Genomic DNA, 20,581 nt, shown 5'->3' with positions numbered 1-20,581 from the left:
AACTTGTCTTAGCATGCTGATGTATACAATGGAGATGCTTCAAAAATACAGATCTTTGAAGTATCAAACTAGGAACTGGTTTGAACACAGACTATTCGTAAATATGTACAAGGTGAACCCCACCTCAAAATGAGATCTCTTTGAAAAAGTATAAGTTTGTGTATATACACATCTTTATACAAATAAACACACATTGAGATTATATATGATATATTCACACATATATATTTTTTAATTCTATATCTTTGAGGTATACCTATGTGCATATGTCTGTATATACATTTATATATGTACGTACATATATATACATACATATGTTTACTATGAAAGATTAAAGATGTCATTCATTTTAATCAGTCTTCACCTTCTTCCCTTTAATTCTCATCCTCTTATCAAGGAAGATTCAATGGTGGATCACAGAAAAAAAAATTTTAAGTCAGACTTGGAAGAAAAGCATAGACTATATTAAAATCAATATAACATATAATCTCTTCTTCCTTTTCTATATGTAACTTACTCTACATTGTTCTCTATACTTTTTTGTAATAATAACTCTTCACTGTCACACAATGTTTTAAAAATTCCAAATCACTGTCTCCTAACAGTTCCCTCCAAGACATGGAATGGGAATAAATTTTCTTGATGAGTAAAACTGATAGGCAGGTAGGTTCAGGGATTTCCCAAGGTCATAAATCATAAACAGGATTGGATCCAAGGTCTTTTAATAAAAAGTCAGTATGTTTTTGTTTTGTTTTTTACTATATCTGTGATCCTGGGGTCTAACATTTTGTACACACATTTAAAATACGAATAAGAATCATAAAGGATGAAATGCTCAGAGATACTGTGGAAGGTATATCCACAGAGAAGAGATCACAGATATACCCAAGTGCCACAGAAATAGATTGCTAGGTCCTTGAAAACAAGAACAATGTTTCCTATTACTTTTTAAGCTGCTCGATAGAATAAGAAATAAAAGAGGGACAGGTTTGATATTAAAAGATAGAGAGGGAGGTTTCTACTGTGTTGAGTGGATCCTCTATAGAAAATTTAATAAAAAATATGAAAAGAATCATAGTGAACGAGAACTCAAGGGAACTGCAATCTTGTATTATGTGAAGGAATACTCAAAACAATCAAATCATAGATCTACCAAAGCACAAAAGTCTCCTCCAAAGAATCCCATTCTGCCTGAAATTTGTGTCATTCTATGAATGCTTTTGGCTAATGGCTGACTACCTTTCTTAATTCCATACCCTAGTGAATTTTGTTGAAAGCATAGAAATAGAAGCAGGTCTAAAATCACCAGATCAATGAGGAATTAGAATGAGATTAGTGGAGTTCCAGATGTAAACCTGGTGAGAAATTGCAGTATATATTTTGAGTGTGTTTATGTATAAATTTATATTTCTGTATGTAGATATACATACATATGTGTACACGCATACATATATACATATTTACATATACATATATATGTATAAAATTGCTGCATCGTGTCCTCATTTGGGATGTGATGGCATGGGCTTGAATGAAGCATACATTATGTTTTGCTTTTCTTTGAATCTCCAGCACTTAGCAGAGTGTCTGGTACATAGCAGATACTTTAAAATGCTCTTTGATTTATTGAACAAACCCCACTACTTTTAATATTCACAGCAATCTGTTTGTTGTGGGTAGGGGCTGTGTTGTAAACCCAAAGAATTTAGGAATGGGATGGAACCTTTTAGATAAATTATCTCATCTATCCCCTGCATATTTTTAATTCAGAAACTTAACTTCAAATAAAGTAAATAGTTTATTCACAGAAAACTAATAGACTAATCAGGACTAATCACTTAATCAGCATTGTTCTGGTTTCAAAGCACTTTTTCCTATGTCATTTCATTTCACCTTTGCACAACTGTTAGATTGGTAAGGCAGGCATGATTTCTATTTCATGGAAGAGAAAACTGAGGTTCAGGGAGCTTAGATGGTCCAAATTCATAGAATATTAGATTTGGAAAGAATCTGGGAGGCCATCTACTATAACCCATAGCATAAAAAGATTCCAATCCACACTGCTAAAATGTGGTCACCCAATATTTTCTTTAAAAAAAAAATCTGCTAAGAAGAAAATCAATACTTCCCAAGCAAGCTCATTCCAATCTGGATAACTCAGATTCTTAGGAAATGTTTCCTTGTCTCAAGGCTAAACCTATCTTTCTGCAAATTCCAATCAAAATTCAGTTCAGGTGCCATTTTCTGCTTAAAGTTTTTCCTGTTTTAGACCCCCTACCTGCTCACTCCCCAAATAATGTTATATTCATTTTGTATGTATTCTGTATACTGGGACAGCTAGCTGTCACAGTGGATAAAGCACCAGAACTAGAGCCAGGAAAACCTGAGTTTCAATCCAGCCTCAGACACTTACTAGCTGTGTGACCTTGGGCAAGTCACTTAACCCTGTTTGCTTCAGTTTCTTCATTTGCAAAATGAGCTGGAGATGGAAATGGCAAACTAGTATCTTTGCCAAGACAACCCAAAATTCAGTCAAGAAGAGTCAGACACAAATGAAATGACTGTAAAACAACAACAACAACATTCTGCATATTCTTGTATGTCTACATCACACCAAATCTGAGTTAGAAGGAACCTCAGTGGCCATCTAGTCCAATTCATACATTGTGTCTCCCTCATCATTAATGTAAGCTCCTTGAAGGCAGAGTCTATTTCACTTTTGTCTTAGTATCTTTAGCACTTGGCAGAGTTCCTGGCAATCAGTGAGTGTTTAATATGTATTTATTAATTAAAGAAAAATCCCATCTATAACAAATCCAATAAACATTTCAACTTTTGCTTGAGGTCTTCTAGAAAGGTGAAATCCAACACCATACAAGGCAGCCTATTCCATTTTAGATGGCTCTTTGTCACTAATATGCATAGCCCCAACTTTATTTTCAAAATCTATTCCTTCTTCTGCTTGACAACCCTTCAAATTCTTTTTTTTTAAGAGGGCAATTGGGGTTAAAGTGACTTGCCCAAGGTCACACAGATAGTTTTTGTGTTAAAGTGTCTGAGGCCGGATTTGAACTCAGGTCCTCCTGACTCCAGGGCCAATGCTCTCTACTCACTACACCACCTAGCCACCCTGTCCCCTTCAAATGTTTGACAGTGTTTATAGTCTCCCATTAACTCTTTTCTCCAAGTCAAACATTCCTAAATCCTTTATCTGATCTTTACAAAGCAGAGAAGCTGTGCTCCTTTTAGCCACCCCAGTTATTACCCTCCTCCAGATTCTTAATTATCTTCCTGAGACACAGAATGCAGAACTGAGTTTTGTTCCATTACAGAGTTCTGTTCTGACCAAGGCAAACCAAGGTTATTTGACATCTCTCTTCTTACAGTATTTATTTTGGGTCATACATTTTCAAGATATCTTGTGTTTATATTGTAAATATTCTCATGTCTTTATACACACATATACATATGTGTATACAAACACATATATGTGTCTATAATACATACATGTGTGACTCTCTATACATACACACAACACACATATTTTGTTTCCACTAACAGAATAGAAGTCTTGAGAAGGCAGGAGCTATTTTACTTTGATCTTTGTATTCTCTAGGTCCTAGCACAAATGTTACACAATAGACAATAAATACTGATAGATTGATTTCTTTGAATTTTCAGTTCTATCATAAAATTTTGTATAGTAGGTTCTCATTATTCTTTTTACTTATTCTTTATTTGACTACAAATTCATCTTCATTTTTTATTCCGTCAAATTATTTTCCTTTTTATCATGTTAGTTAAAAGTTATCAATATTGCCAATCTTTTAAAAAAGCAGCTTAACTTCATCATTTTCACAGTCCTTTTTTCCCCCCATATTTTCCATTTCTCCTTTACTTAAAAGAGGAAGGATACTCTCTAATGCTCTCTTAAAACTTTTCTTTCAGTCAATAAGCCTGTTATGAACAAGTCTCTGCATGAGGTGTTGCATATACAAATACAAAAGTGAATCAATGCCTACCCTCAAGGACCTTATATTCTATTGGAATTTGGAGAGTCTTTCACCTTATATTTCTTTGAATTCAAGTAAGCAAGAATGATAAATAAAATTTAGTGAACCAATTATCATTTGAATTCATTTCTTAAGTTACATATCAACAAAGATATCAGTTCACATTTATATAGTGTTTTACCTATATCGTTTTCTTCTAAGTTATTATAATTTTTTCCATTAAGTCCTCTTCCAATGTTTCATCAAGTCACATAACTGATCCCAGAGTGATGAAAATCATGCCAGTGGAGTATAAATTCTGGGAGTTCTATCAAGCTGAGAGGACTTCAAGTCAAAGTCCAGTGATGGAATGTACCTATCTCTGGTGCCTAATTAGCATAGTGGTTGGAACATGGGAGGACTTAATAAATGCTTGTTGATTGCTTGACTGTATGCCTGTCATCTGACAGTCACCCTCTACTAAGCTCAAAGAGGTATACTCCCAAATTTTTTATTAGTTTTTAAAGTAATTTTAATTTCATTTTAATTCAAATTAGATTTAATTTTATTGTAAGTACAACCACTCTCAACTTTCAAAGATCAATCACTAATTTATAGAGGATTTGTAATATGCAATAGCCAAGAGAATATACAAAATAAGGAAATTACAGATGCTCTCAGATTTCCTGTGAGGTAGGTAGTATAAGTACCCCATTTGATAACTGACACTCAGGGTCAAAGGGCCTTAGTGATTTGTCTAAAGGCACAGCCCTTGTTTGTGGCAGAGTGAGGACAAGAGCCCAGATTCCTAATTCCAAGTTCATGATGCTTCCCTTAAAGAGATCTCTTTATAAAGTCAAATGACTGGTGCCTCAGTCTACCCATTTATAAAACATGAATGAAAATAAGGTGACTGGGCATGAGGACATCTTGCTCCTTTCCTAGGCCAGCATCATTATTTAGGTGGAATGGCCAACACTGCTATAGTTACCACAAATACAGAGCAAAATTCTGAACCCAACTCCTATCAGTCACAACACAAGTCACAAAGTCACAAATGAAATGACAAATTATGATTCATAAGGCACATTATGCTAGTAACTCCACATAGTTACAGAGGATTTATTTTGTGTCACATCTGAGTATAACTAAAAATCCAATTAAAAAAGAACTATACCTCAGGCCAAATTCTTATGGTATGTAACTGTAAGAGTTCTCAAATGTGTCTCAGGTGTCAGTCTCTTGAGGAAGATTAAAATTTGCACATACACACATTATTCTTTTGTATTATACAATATATTATGAAATAATTAAATTTTATACAAATAATTCTGTGAAATAATTAAACTTTATTGGTATATTTATTAAAGCAACCCAAATTAACATACTACCTTTTAAAAAGAAGCTAAGGTACCTACACATATTACCTCATTTATTGTAACATTTCTAAGAGAAGATATGGCATAAGAATGATAAGATCATAGATTTAGGAGCATAAGGGACATTAGATACCGTCTTGTCCAAGCCCCTCATTTTAAAACAAGGAAACTGGGATCTGAAGAGGCTAGAGGTTGTGCTGAATGACAGAATATTCCCACTTTAGAGGGAATATTCCCACTTTAGAGATGAAAAGTAGTAAACCTATAGAATAGGAGATTTGAAGTTATTATCTCAAAAGAATCTTATTATTGGGGGATGTGCATTTCCTAAAATCAATCCTATGACAATGGTCACTAATGAACCTAAAACCACGTTCCTTTCTCCTCTTACCAAAAAAAAAAAAATTACAATTTGATTTCCAATTGCAGCATGATTCAGAAGCATTAAAATAATAAAACCACACCCAATATCATTCATAGAACTCTAATAAGACAAAATGAAATTTTAAAACTGTGTATATAATTACTTTGTACAATTTATAAAAGCATTTGAATACAGGGGGGGCATACAGATAATTATAACATACAATATTATATGTGTTTCATACAAATGCTGTATGAGGTATAGAAAGCTAAGCTGATAGCCCAAACAAATGAAAACAAGAACCTTGGAATCACCAATTGAGAGCTGGAAGAAGCCTCAAGGATGACTTAATTTAACCTCTCCTTTTTATGGATAGGAAAATGAAGCCCAAAGAAGGCAAGTAAGACATCCATTTACCACAAAGATGGTGAGGGATGGTCTCAGAAGCTTTTATTCACTTATGTATCTACAAATCCAACGTTTTTTTATTAAATCATGAGACCAAAGATACTTCTCACATCCCTGAGAATCAACATAAGTTAGTGACAGCAGTGAAAATGAAAGAAAACTTGTAGCATCCTATAAAACTTCTTTAAAAGTATGCATTTGAGAGATCTTAGTGTATGTCCATACAGGTATGCCTTGCTTTGTACAATAGCTGCATTCACTGTAAGTGCACCATACCTTGAAAGAAATTTTATAATGAATTATTTTAATAAATTAAAGCAAAAAAAGAGACAACTAACAAATTAAGTGCTTTTCTAAAGAAAACATCGGTAATAAGTAACAGAGGAGGGACTCAAACCCAGACTTTCCTACTTCCCACAGATTGTTATTTCCCATTAGAACACGTTGCTTTTCAAAGTCACCATTTTCCTTTTCTAAGTTTTGGTCTTGATAATATATATTGGTTTTTCCCAAAGCAAGACATATCTATGTACACATATAGGTAAGAAAACTGCAAGCAAGCCTAGCATGAAAACTGAATGTCCTTTAGGCTCATGTTACTTACCAACTCAGTGTGAACTTTAAGATGCGCCTGTAGTTTATATTTATCTGGAGTTGAGTAGTCACAGCCTTCAGTGGGACACTTCAGCAAGATGTTGCTGTGTTTCTGAATTACATGGCGTTTAAGGCAGTTTTTGGTGATAGAAGAATAGTTACATTGGGAGCAATAATACAGATGTTCTCGAGTGTGGGTACGGACATGCATATCAAAATGTACCTGATACCAAAAAAGTTTGCCTAAGGGGAAAAAAAGTTAGAATTTTAGTTCAGGATTCTTGCTCCCTCAAAATTCTGTCAAAATTGTATCTATTCCATTACATTGTCATTGATGAAAAAGAGACCCCAAAGGCAAAAAGGATTTGAACTACAAGCAAGCTTTTCTTCTTGCCTTGCCATAGAAAGTAACAAAGAGTTTGAGTTCTAATACTACTACTTGTAAAAGCTTATGTTTACATAGTACTTTACTGTTTACAAAGTATTCCTTCATAACAGTATTGTGAGGTCAGTATTGCAATTATCATCATCACCTTTTGGCAGATCAAGAAACTGAGACTCAGAGAAGTTAAATGATTAGTCCAAGGTTTCAAAGTTAAAAACAATAAGAAGTCAGATTGACAAAGCCAAGCTTTCTATAATACACTCTGTGCTCCATCCACACTGGACAGCTCTCTGCTCCCTGAACACATACCCAGTGTTCTCATTACTCAGTGCCTTTACTCAAGCTAGTCCTCATGCCTGGAATGTCTCCTTTGCCTCTTTTTCCTCTATCCACCTGCCAAATTGTTTCCAATTCATTAAATCCATGTAATCCTGGAGTTATGGAAGCAACCTTTACATAAATACTTGCTCAAGTAAATAGAATTCATTAGGGCTATTTACTACAACCCTTATAAAACCTTTAAAAAAAAACTCTCTTCAAACATATATATTAAAGGGATCAATTTATGGCTTTTAATATTAATGACTACTACTAGGGTAAAGATTAATGTCCATTTAGAAAGTGTTCCTTGATGACACAAAAGAAATGCAGAGGCACGCAGCAAGCACTGGAAGAGAGAGCCAAATGAGAGCTCCAAACTGTTATCCACTAAATGTGCCTTTCCTTACCACAATATTCACACTCCAGATCCCCATAGACCTTTCGGATCCTCTCACACATGCTGGTATTCATCTGTCTCTTTTGTAAGCTGTCCAAGACCTGCATGAACGCAGCGGTTCTAGTCTGATGCTCTGAAGATGAAGTAGTACAAGAATCAGGCTGCGGACTGCTATGTGCATCACCACTGGTGGTGGCCAAAGGAAGCAGCTCTGTGGCTGGGGCCGGGTTTGGGATGGGGGACTTTCTTGCTTCCAGTTCAGTAAGGGAAACGGTAACTGTGTTTTCTCCTTCAGTCACAGGGCTCTCATTACTAGTATTCTCCTGATCTGGCTCAGAATTTTTTTCCCTGGGCAACAGTAGTGTCATTTCTTTACCCTGAATAGTATTAGCAGAGTCTCCAGGCTGGTCTTGCAGGTCATTATTAGAAGGTGCCTGAGTCTCAGCAGGAGTAGAGGTATTATTTTTCAGCAGGAAATCCTCTGAAGCCTCGTGTGAATGGCACTCGGAGGTTGCTACATCAGTTGCCAGTTCACATGATGGCACAGTTACATTTGCTCCCTGAGGGATCTCCAACTCCAAGGAAGAAGTGGTAGGGATTTCTACATGGCTGATGTTCCTGCTTTCATTTTCCTGGTTTGCTTCCCCGGGGTTGGTGGCTTCCTTTTGTGGATCCACAGCCTGCAACACATATTCACCCCCCTCTGGAGGCAGCTGATCTCCAACAGATTCTTGCTGTATGTCACCACCAGGTTCTAGAAGACAGAAACTCTGATTGATGGAGTCATTGAAAACCACAGTCTCTTGTAAGCTCACATGCACCTCTCTGATATGGGAGCGGAGCCGTATGGAGCTAACAAACTTCTTCAGGCAGACAGAACAGACATACACAAAGGGATGTTTCCTGACATGGAGTTCGAGGGCCTGGTACTTGGTGGCCCCGTGGCCACAGAGCTCACAGGCAAAGGGCCACTCATCCCCATGGACCAGCATGTGCCGGTCCCGGTCCAATTCATTCTTAAATTTACGCTCACAGATGTGACAGTCATAGAGGAGCTGTCTCTTGCCTTCACGGGTCATCAGGCGAAGCTCATCAAAAGCATCTTTCACTTTCTTATCCTGCAGGTCGTGAGTGTCTCTGATGTGCTTGATGAGGTTTTTAACATCTGAGTACTTCTTCTTACAGAAGCGGCAATGCTGCTTAATCTTCTTGTGGACGCGCTCAATGTGAACTTTGAGGTGGCCCTTGCTCAGGCAGGTGAACACACAATAATCACAACTGAACTTCTCCCCTGTGTGTTTCCGCAGGTGGACATTGAGGTTGGCTTTGATGGCACTGGCATAGCTACAGTGGGAACACTTATAAGGCTTTTCATTGGTGTGGATTCTCAAATGGGCCTGGAGGGAGTGCTTAAACTTGAACACTTTGTTGCAGTATTCACAAGTAAAAATTTTGAGCTGAGTGGGACCTAACCTAGGAAAAAAAAATCAGGATTTAGTTATGGTTAGAGGGTTGAGCTTAACGAAACAGCATGTGCATAGTCTGATAATGTCAAATTCCCTTCTCATGAACCAAATATTAGACACATGAAAGAGAATTTAATGAGAAATGAAATGAATATACAGTAAATGTCATGCATTGCAATCACTGTCAGTCTGTTACTTATTACCATTTAATAATGTATCTCAAAACTGAATTTCATATATTCCATCCTATTTTTATTTTGCTCATTTAATGCTATCTACTTTTGTAGAGTGAATGAAATCCACTAATGCTTCCCTGATTACTCCAGCTAGAAATGATATTTGGGTCATCTGATATAACAGTAGTCTATATTCCTCTTGTATATTTTTCATATGCAAATATGTCACTATATGTAACTCTCTGTATTTTATAGCCCTCAACTTATTAGAAAGCTCCTTGAGGGCAGGTTTCATGTACTACTCATCTCTATTTCCCACACACACACCTAGCATAGGGCATTATATATAGTAATAGTAACTTAAGGTAATATAGCACTTTAAGATTTACAAAGCAATAGGGGCGGCCAGGCGGCTCAGCGAGTAAGAGCACCGGCTCCAGTGTAGGGATGACCTGGATCAAATCTGGGCTCAGATACTCATACTCAGCACCACACCCAAAAATAACTGGCCTTGAGCAAGTTACTTCACCCTGATTGCTTTAAAAAAAAAAAAAGATTTACAAAGCATTTCCCTCACAATCCTGTGAAGCAAACATTATCCCCATTTCATAGGTAAGGAAACTGAAGTTGAAAGAAGAGATATCCAAGTTGTCAGTGTCCAAATTTGAAGCCAAGTATTCTGGCTGTAAGGACAACACTTCTCTGTAACACCATGCTACCAATATGTGTTTCAATCAATTAACCAATGAAATAAGCATTTATTAAGCATCTAAAATGTACATTCTACACATATAAGTACAAGTTGTTTTGCATGCAAATTCAAGAAATGAAGTATCCCTACTCTCATGAAGCTTAAATGCATTTCCTTGGGAAAGAGAATATGTGCATTTATAAATATATACAAGATAAACAAATCAATTACAAATTAAGTGATTTGCCCAAGGTCACACAGCTAGTAATTGTTAAGTGTTTGAGGCAGGATTTGAACTCAGGTCCTCCTGATTCCAGGACTGGTGTTCTATTCACTGCACCACCTAGCTGCCCCAAGTCTTGGCTATCCTTAAAAATAAACTTCAATTTTTGAAATCAATTACAAAATAAACACAAGGGAATTAAGTCAAAGTGATTAGGTCTTTAACAGCTGGGGATAAAAGGAGGTCGAAGAATAGACTTCATGTAGAAAGTAGTGCTTTATCTGTCTTTCAAAGGATAATAGAGATTCTATTAAGAAGTGAGGAGGGAACACATCCTAGACATAAGGACAGTCAGTAAAAAACCATGGTTTCAGAGGGTGAGGTGCTATGTGTGAAAAACAAAAATATAGCCAATTTGGTTGGATTGTAAAGTATGGGAAGGGGAATAATGTATGATGAAATTGGAATGATAGATTAGGGAGATCCAAGTGATAAAGAGCTTTCAAGGCAAGAGAAGTTTATATTTTATCTTAGAGGTAAGAGGTTACCATAGGAATTGACTGAGTAGGAGAAAGACATGATGAGATCTGCTTTTAAAGAAAATCACTTGGATTGAACAGAACCTTGAGGCAGGAAAATCAATGAAGTGACCATTGAAAGACTCTAGGTGAGATGAGATAAAAGCCTGAACTAAAGTGCTAGCTGTAATGAGCACAAAGGAAGGGTCAGATAGGCAAGGTATAAATAATTAGATATGTGGGGTAAGGGAAAATGAAGAGTCAAGGATAATGCCAAAATTACAAAACTGGAAGAAGCAAACAACTGTGATTTCTTCAACAAAAGTGGAAATTTGGAAGAAGGGGTGGATTTGGAGGAAAACATAATGAGTTCTATTTTGGACTTGCTGAATTCCTAGGACTTCTAGTCTGAAACACCTACTAAGCAACTGGTAATGAAAGGTCAAAGAAGAGAGCCAGGAGTTAGATTTGGGGGTCTAACTGAAAATTAAATCCATGGGAACTTATGAAGTCACTGAGATAGCAAATGCAGAGATAACCCAGGACAGGGCTTTTTGGGAAATAACCTCAAGGAGGAACATGATATGGATGATGAACCAGCAAAGAAGCCTGAAAATGAGTGGTTATTCATGTAGGAAGATGGATACCCAAGGGAGAAGAGAGTTATGAAAACCCAGAGAAGATAGAGAGTTTTGATGAAGAAGAGGTGGACAAGAGCATCAAATATAGCAAAGAGTTCAAGAAGGCTGAAGACTGAGAAAAGACCATCACATTCAAATTCAGCAATGAAGGCATCACTGGAAACTGAAGAGAACAGTTTCAGTTGAGTAACAAAGTCAAAAACGAGACAGCAAAAGTTGAAGGATTAACTGAGAGAAGAGGCAACAACATTTTCCAAAAGTCTGGCTGAGCCAGGGAGGGGTTAGTGAAGTTTTTTTTTTTTTAAGGATAGCCAAGACTTGGGGCAGCTAGGTGGTACAATGAATAGAACACCAGTCCTAGAATCAGGAGGACTTTAGTTCAAATCCTGCCTCAAACACTTAACAATTACTAGCTGTGTGACCTTGGGAAAATCACTTAACCCAAACTGCCTTGCCTTACCTCCTCCAAAAGGACAAAAAATAAAAAATAATTTTTTAAAAAAGACAGCCAAGACTCAGACGTGTCTGTTTAATATACTTTTGTTAATGGGATAAATTAATATATCTCATTTTCAACATACTACTCCCCTTCAACAGCTCAGGAAATTCAGTTGTCTATTGTTACCTGTTTTTAAAGATGATAACAACTGTGGCAATTGCAATATCTGAATGAGTTCACCCTGAAAGAAGTGCTGTGCAACAAACAACCTCTTCCCGTATCACACCCAGCTGTGTATTACACACACACACACACACACACACACAGTCCTGGGATTTATGAATACAATTTCTCCATGGAAACTACTGTCCAGTTCCACACCTGGCGCTAGTTCTTACATCAGCTACTTAGATTTACTAAATAACAGCAGTGATGAACACATCTTTCCATTACATTCAAGTGGCAGAATGAGAAAATGAAAACACCTAAGTAATAGCGGCACACTCACTCTCCTTTCACTCACTCCTATTGGTGTTTGTAGTTCCTCTAGGAACTTAAATAATGGTGAAGCAGATACTAACAAGCATTGCTATTAATTTAATTGCTAGTGTTTACAATAAGCTGTATCAACTTTAATTTTGAACTATATATTTTTGAAAGGATCACACAACCATGTTTGATCAAAACAAGTTGTCTTATATTTAAATTTAAAATATTTAAATGCATCATGCTCAATAAATACCAGAGGGTAACATTCAAATGATGTAATTAAAATATTCAAATCTGAGTTAAAGTTATCAGTATGCCTAGATACTAAACCCAAGGCTAATTTACAAAAAATAATTTTTATCTCCCTCAAATGAACAAAGATAACCAGGAGGCAGTAGTCTTTTTGGCACATAGAGTAAGAACACCAAAGGAAGAAAACTTGGATTTGTTATTTAATAAATAAACAAATTATAACATTTCCTCCCCAACATGAAATCCAAATGGTCTTAGGAGAATCTTTGTTCTGATTTTCTCTATAATTACATGAATGCTTAGTAAAGCCCTCAGTGCAGAGGCATGCCATGTTTTCTTGCTAAAAGCAAGGAAGATGATGGTTATGCTAAATTATCTAAACTTGCTTTTTGTACCATCACAAGATGAGTTATAGTTCTGTAATAAGAAAGAGGATATGAAACACAATGTATAAATTATAAAGTCCCTCACCTACTGACTTGAGGGTACTGTGAACTTATTAAATTATTGCCTGAGAAGTACTCTCTCATTTTCAAATGAACAATATTGAATAATAGCTGGTTCAATCTCATTAAAGATTTGCCAAAGTTGATAAGCATTTATTATTAGTCCATATGAAACAAGATGTTCCTACTTAATGGCACACGGTACTAATGATACTAATTAATGGAACATCCCACAAGATTCAAGAAAGCACCAGTGTGAATATTGTTTTCATTTTTTTTTTCTTTCATCTGGTCAAAAAATGCTTTCAGAACCTAGGTGAGCTGATTTTTGAAGTCTACTTTAGGGGGTGAATGTCACAGCTAAAGAATGAACACCAATTAATGTCTACTACAAGGAAGAATAACCAGAATCTTCACTAATTAGGGCCTTGCTTATATTTATTTTATTACGGTTAAATCATGTTTGTTTTAAGTAATATGCTTCAAATTCATTAGTGATTAGTGCTCATAAGTAAATGATAATGCCTTAGAATTTTAAGCATATGTTTGCATTTAACAACATGGACTAAAGTTCAGCTAACATACTCATTTGTTGACAACTAAAGCATAAAGTCACATTTAGCATATGATCATGCTTTGTAAAGGTTTGTAAACAGAATGCTCAATAATTAATTTAATAGTCCTTCTTCCCTACAAAGGACACTAGTCAGTGTTTAGTCTTTACCGTCAATTCACATAAATCTAGGCACTCAGCATTACCTGCTTGATTTCATTGGCTGCTCATATGGTGTTTGTTGAATGGCATATTCCTGGTACCCTCTCCGGTGGGATAGATCAGGGATGGTGGCCTTGCTATTGGCTACTTCTGTTTCTGGGGGCCCTGCTTCAACTGGGACAATCTTAGTAGCACCTAATATTGAGGAACAAACAGTTATCACTTGTCAAAACTGTATAACAAATGAACTTCGATCACACATACTGCAAACTCTTTTGCAGGAATTTTACTATTAAAGAGTAAATTATTACATAGGAGTAAATTTCTTTACAATGTGATCCTCCATCAGGCCATGAAATTCCATTCAGCTCACATAATAGTGTTTATTTGCAAAAAAAAAAAAAAGAGATTTTTGACTATTTCCCAAAAGTTTAACTCTACAATTTGAATAAAGTGCTATCATTTCCCCTATTTTAAGAATATCAACAACAAAAAATCCACTAATATGGCTTCTCTGAGGTTTTATAAATAAAAACTTACATTGACATGAGTATCAGGAAACCTAGGTTCGTATACTATCTTGCCACTAACTACATGCAACCTTGAACAATTCAATTTACCTTCTGGGGTTCAGTGTCCTCATCTTTAAAATAACGGGGTTAAACTAACTGATGATATCCTATAAGATTCCAAGTTCATCGTGATTTTTTCATTTCGACATGTAATGATCTTTTACAATTATGGGCACAAACAAAACATACAAAGATAAATTTATTCCATAAAAGGAGAGTCTTGAAACTGATGATCACAAACCTAGCAAAGAAAATAATTTACTGATCACACCTACTCCACATTCACTCCCAAATCACTGACAAAAAAAAATCAAGGTCATTAAAAGTAGGACAGTACAGCAGATACCAAGAGAGTCCCAGTCAAAAAGCCCGGGTTTAAGTCATGGGCAAGGCACTTCAACTCCCAGTTCCCCAAGCGATTCTGTAGGGTTACAAGTGTCAGAATCAGTGCAAACCTATGTGAATGGAGGGCACTTTCTCACAGGGAGTTCTGGACAATAATAAAATCAAAGGTTAGGAGAAAAGGAAAAAACTCAAAGAAATACTACTGATTATTAATAAAACTATGGAATTGCTTTCTTATTAGATATTTACAAAAAGATGCAGTGATACTAAAATTTTCCCTTATTTTCTGGACCTTGACTTTATTGCAATAAATTATCTATACAACCCCTTCCTCTGGACTAGCACACTTTCCCTTTTCCAATATCATCTATCCTTAGAACCTTTAAAGGAAGGAAGAAGGCACAGAGAGAAGGACTAAACAGTGGAAGAGAGGGAGGGAAGGAAACATACATTTATTAAGTACCTACTATGTGCCAAGTACTGGCTTAGGCATTGTACAAATATTTGCTCATTTGAGCTTTTGCAACAACTGAGGGAGGCAGATACTATTACTATCCTCATTTTAGAGTTAAGGAAATGGAGGCAAAGAGAGATTAAATGACTTGCCGAGGATCTCACAGTCTAGCAAATTCCTGAGGTCAGATTTGAACTCAGGTTTTCTTAAATCCAAGCCCTAGATGCCTTCAAGATTCATGAAATCTTGCTAATTGGTATTTCCCTACTTGTGAAATCAGAAATTGAAAATCAAACAGATGGACTTGATTGATATTCCACCTCTCCCTATAAAAATTGATCCCACTCACTTTTTTGTTGCTCTCCCTATAATTTGATGGCCCTAAGCTTCCCTTATGTTCCTTAAGGCTATGTCCTTTTCTTTCTGTACATTCTTGATGACCTCATCAGTTCCCATGGTTTCTAATATTATCAAATACATGCAGATGTCACATAGATCCTGCCCATTAGACAATTCTAACTGAATGTCCTAAAGGCATCTCAAACTCAGTAAATCCAATGGAGAACTCATCATGTTTCCCTCAAGATGCACTTTACTTGCTGACAGCCCTATTTCTTTCTAAAGCATTTCCATCCTTCCAGCTACCCAAGTGCACAAACAACCCTGGTGTCATCCTCTACTCCTCCATCACCCTCACCATCGAATCATGGCCAAAATCACATCATCCTCCTTCCACAACATCTCTCAAAGGGATACCATCCCAATGCAAACTCTCATGTCCTCTCCTCTAGACTATTATAATAGCTTCTTCCTCATCTCCCTGCCTAAATCTCTCCTCTCTCTAACCCATCCTCCATATGGCTGCCAAGGTAATAGTCCTAAAGCATGCTTCTAGCCATGCAACTCCTTTGACAATAAACTCCAGTGGCTATCACATCTAGGATCGGATAGAGACTTCTGTTTGACATTTAAAGCCCCTCACAACCCTGGCCCAAACTAGATTTCCTGCATTGTCCTCACCCCCCTTCACAGAATCTTTGGTTCAGAGGGGGGAAAAAAGTCTTCTAGAGCATCCTTACACACATGACACTTTACCCTCCTGCCTCTGCGCATTTGGTCAGGTTGTTTGTTCCCCATGCCTAGAACACATGCTCTCTTCATTTCTGCTTCTTGAGATCTCTAATTTCCTTTGCTATTTAAATCTACTGGCATATCTTACATGAGGTTCTTCCAGCTCCCCTAGCTGCTACTGTCTTCTCCACTATTGACTTGCAATATTTTTTTATTTAATTTGCATAAATTTATTGGGTTTATAATAATTTCTATTCATGCTGCCTCTCCCCAAAGACCATTAAGTTCCTTGAGAACAAGGGCTATTTCAGTACTCTAACAAGCTTTCCACATAGTCGGCATGTAGTTGGCTGAATGATCTAAGGTTTGTGAATGGTCCATGCTTGAGTGAGGAATCAGTTCCTAGTCCCAGAGTGTTAGATTAGCATAGCACCCTAGTGGAGGAGATGGACCCCATCCATCTACCATACTTTCTCTATGAGGGATAGAAAGCTGATGCTGGATGTGCCAAAGTCAAGGAACACTCTCTACACAGCAGAATCATTAAAGCATCCCTACTTTATGGTTCCATGACCTAGAGACTCCTAACATCTGAGGCTCAGTGGCTGCTAAGATTATATCCTTCCCTTCCTACCCCTGTCTTTTCACTCTGCTCCTATCCCTGGGGGCATCTTCTTAGGCTTAAAGTCTTCCCTTAAAAGCATTAAAAGGTAGCAAATAAAAGCATCTTGATTTTAGCATCCCTGGCCAGTCTGACTCTTTTATACAGGTCTCCTAATTTCCAAAAGAAATCACCACAATGGATGAGGAAAACAGTAAAACTGTCTAGAATTTTCAATTTCTGGAATGATACCACTAGGAAATGTGGCAATACAGGTTAGCTAACACAACTAAATTCCTTTTCAAGTGATTTAATTCTAATGTGGTATAATCATAGGACTGATGATCTTGGAATGAGAAGAGCTGAGTTGGCTACATCACAGAGGACAAATCACTTAACCTCTTAGATGCTCAGTTTATTGATGGGTAAAAAAAATGGATGTATCAATACTTCTACTACCTAGACTGCTCTAAGGAAAGTATTTTATAAACCTCCTACAGAAATATGAAAATGAAGCTTCTATATAAATGTGAGCTCTTCTTACATGAGGTGCTCTTCAGAGGCTAGGCTACTACCTCAGCCCTAAAATTTCAAGGTGTTTTTTTTTTCACTGTAAATGATGAGTTACTATCATCAACACTAAAAACAGAATTTTATAAAGCAGCAGCTGTACTGTTGGGAGCGAAGGCCTTAGGGCCAAGTACCCTTCCCCCCGTAAGAAAGCCACACCCCCGAATACCCTGTCCTGAGAATCGGCCGACCGCGAAATGTACCTGATGTTCTAACGGCAGAAGTTTTGGTTGCTACAACTGGGGATCAGTTACTACAACCATAGAAGTTTCGGTTGTTACCCATGGAAACCCCCTTCCCTCCCCCCTTTCTCTACTTCCTCATCCCCCAAGAGTATATATGTTTTGCTTTAGCATAATAAAATCAGACCTTGACAAAAACTCGCTTGGTCTCACTCTCTCTTTCTTTCCCACCCATTCCTTTGCAGGCTGGGTCCTCCTCGACCCCACGAATAACTTGGTCCCGCTGGACGGGACACTGTACTTAAAGTGATATTCTTTATTTCTTGTTCTGTTTAATCAAATTCCCCCTTGCTGGTTAGAAAAATGTCTATTTTTTTTTAGATGTAAACTACCAGAAATAATTTTCTGACTAAAAATCTCTTCTTGGAAAAGACCTTTTAAATAATGGAATGAATATTTTTTCCAGCAGGTTTTCATTTTATGAGAACAGAAGGAGGGATAAAAAGTTCACAGGATATAAGAACCTGATGAATCTCTATTAAAAATATAGAGGTCAGATAAAAGGATAATGAGCTTAAGAAGAAGCTCCTAAAAAGAAAATCACAAGAAAACAACAGAGCAAACTGCATCTGCTGAATGGACTCATCACCTTTTAGAAGTGACAGAAATCACTTGAAGAAGTCAGAGAAAAAAAGAACCATCTGCCAGCAGAGAAAAATTGGTTAAAAAGAAAATTACCCAGCAACCTCACTACACTGGACAGTGAGCACATTATAAAACACGATGTCAGTTGTACTCATTGCTAAAGATTCTAGTTTTACTACTGACCCTTTGTCACAGTTACCTGGAATGGCTTCATGCGCTGTCAAAACCACACTTATAATGGGCTTTTTTGCTCCTGAAAACTGTACTGTCTCCTTTCCTGATGAGATTTTTTGAACTTTTTCTGCTTTCTGAGTCCGTGATCTTTTAGGAGCCTTTTCTCGCTCATCCTCTTTCTCCTTCCTGTCAAGTTCAACTTCAGAATCATTCCCTAGGGAAAAAAGACCAAAGATTTGTAAATTATCCATTAATCTATGTAAATACTTTTGTACCAATGACAGTAACTCATTGCCTCCATTTTTTTTAACTGTAAAGAGTCACATATACACCAAATTATGATTCTCTGGAAGGGGAAGGGGAAGAGACATTGAGGGAAATTTCAGGGATATAAAAAACAAAAGACATAAATATACATATAAGTATATATGCACACACACACACAAATGTATCTGCTAAACTCCCTTGTTCCTAGATTCTGTGAAAGATGATTTGTCTATTGCTTTACATAATTTGAATAACAGACCATTGGGAGGAAGTACACCTCTAGCCACAATGAAGATCCCAAATCTGCAAATTAAAAAACAGCAGACACATAAGATCCCAAATATTGACTACTGGACTGTGACGCAAGATGTCCTAGTACCATATCCAAGAACAGCAGGATATGATTTATACTGTTTATAGGACTTTTGGTTGGACAGAAAAGAAATAAGAAACATCTCTACTGGATATGTATGAGAATCCCTAACAATCATTTTGGGAGGATATTACCTAAGTCAGGTTCATCAGCTCAAGGAATACATATATTAGTGTAGCAGCAAGCACCCCAAGCCTCCTCAGGGTTTGCTGCCAACACAGGTTCTTAGATCTGCTTTGTTAAAGGAAAGCAACTCAAAATGGGTTAACAAGCTTACTTTAATCAGTCAAACATATATCGTTTACCTCATTCAAGGGAAAAAGGTCAGCACCCCAAATTTCAAAGTATACAGGCAGAATTATCAAGACAGAGACAGATCAAATAGACAGCTTTCCAAACTGTCCAGCCATTACATCCATACCAAATCAACATCTGGGTTTCAACATCTGGGTTTTTCAAAGCCAGGGGAGGCTCTGGACAACGGCTTCCCAGAATCCATATCAAATCACAGAACACTTCTCAAAGTGAGACCCAAAACAAAGGTACACATCAGGGCTATTGACTCACTGGCCAATCAAAAAGTATCTACTGAAAAACAAGGCTCCCACCCCAGGCTCCAGGTGCACTTTAGCCTAGGGGCAGGTAAGATCTTAAAAATTTACATTCCCATTACAATTAGCTAGAATAATAGATTCTAATTATCAAGGGGAAATTATTGCAACATTGCAAAATTTGGGTGAAGAACCCATACAGTTTTGTAAAAATGATAGAATAGTTCAAGTGATTACTATTCCTTGTGAAACAATACCCCTTGTGAAAATTGTCCCTCCCTCTGAAATAACTATCAGAGGAACTGAAGGGTTTGGTTCTACTAATAGAATAAAATTGGGAGCTGAAGTATGGGTAAAGTGGAAGCCAGATGATATTCCAAAGGCTGTGGAGATTATAGCACATGGGAAAGACAATACCATAGCTGTTGTTTATTCAAGAGAAGACCATTATCAAGTTGTACCCTTAACTCATATATTCTACCATGAATGAGACTATGATAGTGAGTTCATGTACTCCAGAAGCACGACTGACTCTATATTTGTTTCTTTTTGGGGTTTTGTCCGTTAAACTTGTTTGCAATACTTGTTTCCTGCAGGCTTAGTAACTTCCACGTACAGATGCCTTATCACTTAAGCCAGATGCCACCCCCTGTCCATGACTGTGATGTGCCATTCATGGACCTGGCGTGGATCTAGCTCCAGATGCCAGCTAAGGAACTGACCTTTTGAATGGGACCTCCTGGACCTGGCATCACCATGTTCTGGATGCCAGGTAAAGAACTGACCTCTCAAATGGGACCTCTTGGAGCAGGGACAGCTTTGCATCCAATTTCATCTGGAAATAACTATGGAGAAGAGATCTGCACCCATTACCACGAGA

General features: G+C 37.1%; 1 protein-coding gene across 2 annotated transcripts in view; it reads right to left on the bottom strand.

The window, feature by feature from the left end:
- ZFAT (zinc finger and AT-hook domain containing) overlaps nucleotides 1–20,581 on the bottom strand; it is a 317,464-nt gene that overhangs the window by 144,347 nt on the left and 152,536 nt on the right. For both annotated transcript variants that reach the window (XM_069081280.1, XM_069081281.1), the window contains exons 4-7: nucleotides 18,536–18,724; nucleotides 13,941–14,091; nucleotides 7,851–9,313; nucleotides 6,748–6,980 (exon numbers count right to left, since the gene is read on the bottom strand). In XM_069081280.1, coding sequence (XP_068937381.1) covers nucleotides 6,748–6,980; nucleotides 7,851–9,313; nucleotides 13,941–14,091; nucleotides 18,536–18,724 — 2,036 coding nt within the window. The remainder of the gene's footprint in view (nucleotides 1–6,747; nucleotides 6,981–7,850; nucleotides 9,314–13,940; nucleotides 14,092–18,535; nucleotides 18,725–20,581) is intronic.

This window comes from Petaurus breviceps, unplaced genomic scaffold (genome assembly GCF_028583685.1).
Source record: "Petaurus breviceps papuanus isolate PSGF00001 unplaced genomic scaffold, PetGlider_PUasm1.0 98, whole genome shotgun sequence".
Classification (NCBI taxonomy): Eukaryota; Metazoa; Chordata; class Mammalia; order Diprotodontia; family Petauridae; genus Petaurus; species Petaurus breviceps.
The sequence above is the reverse complement of the archived record's forward strand: the minus strand, read 5'-3'. Positions and strand labels throughout refer to the sequence as shown.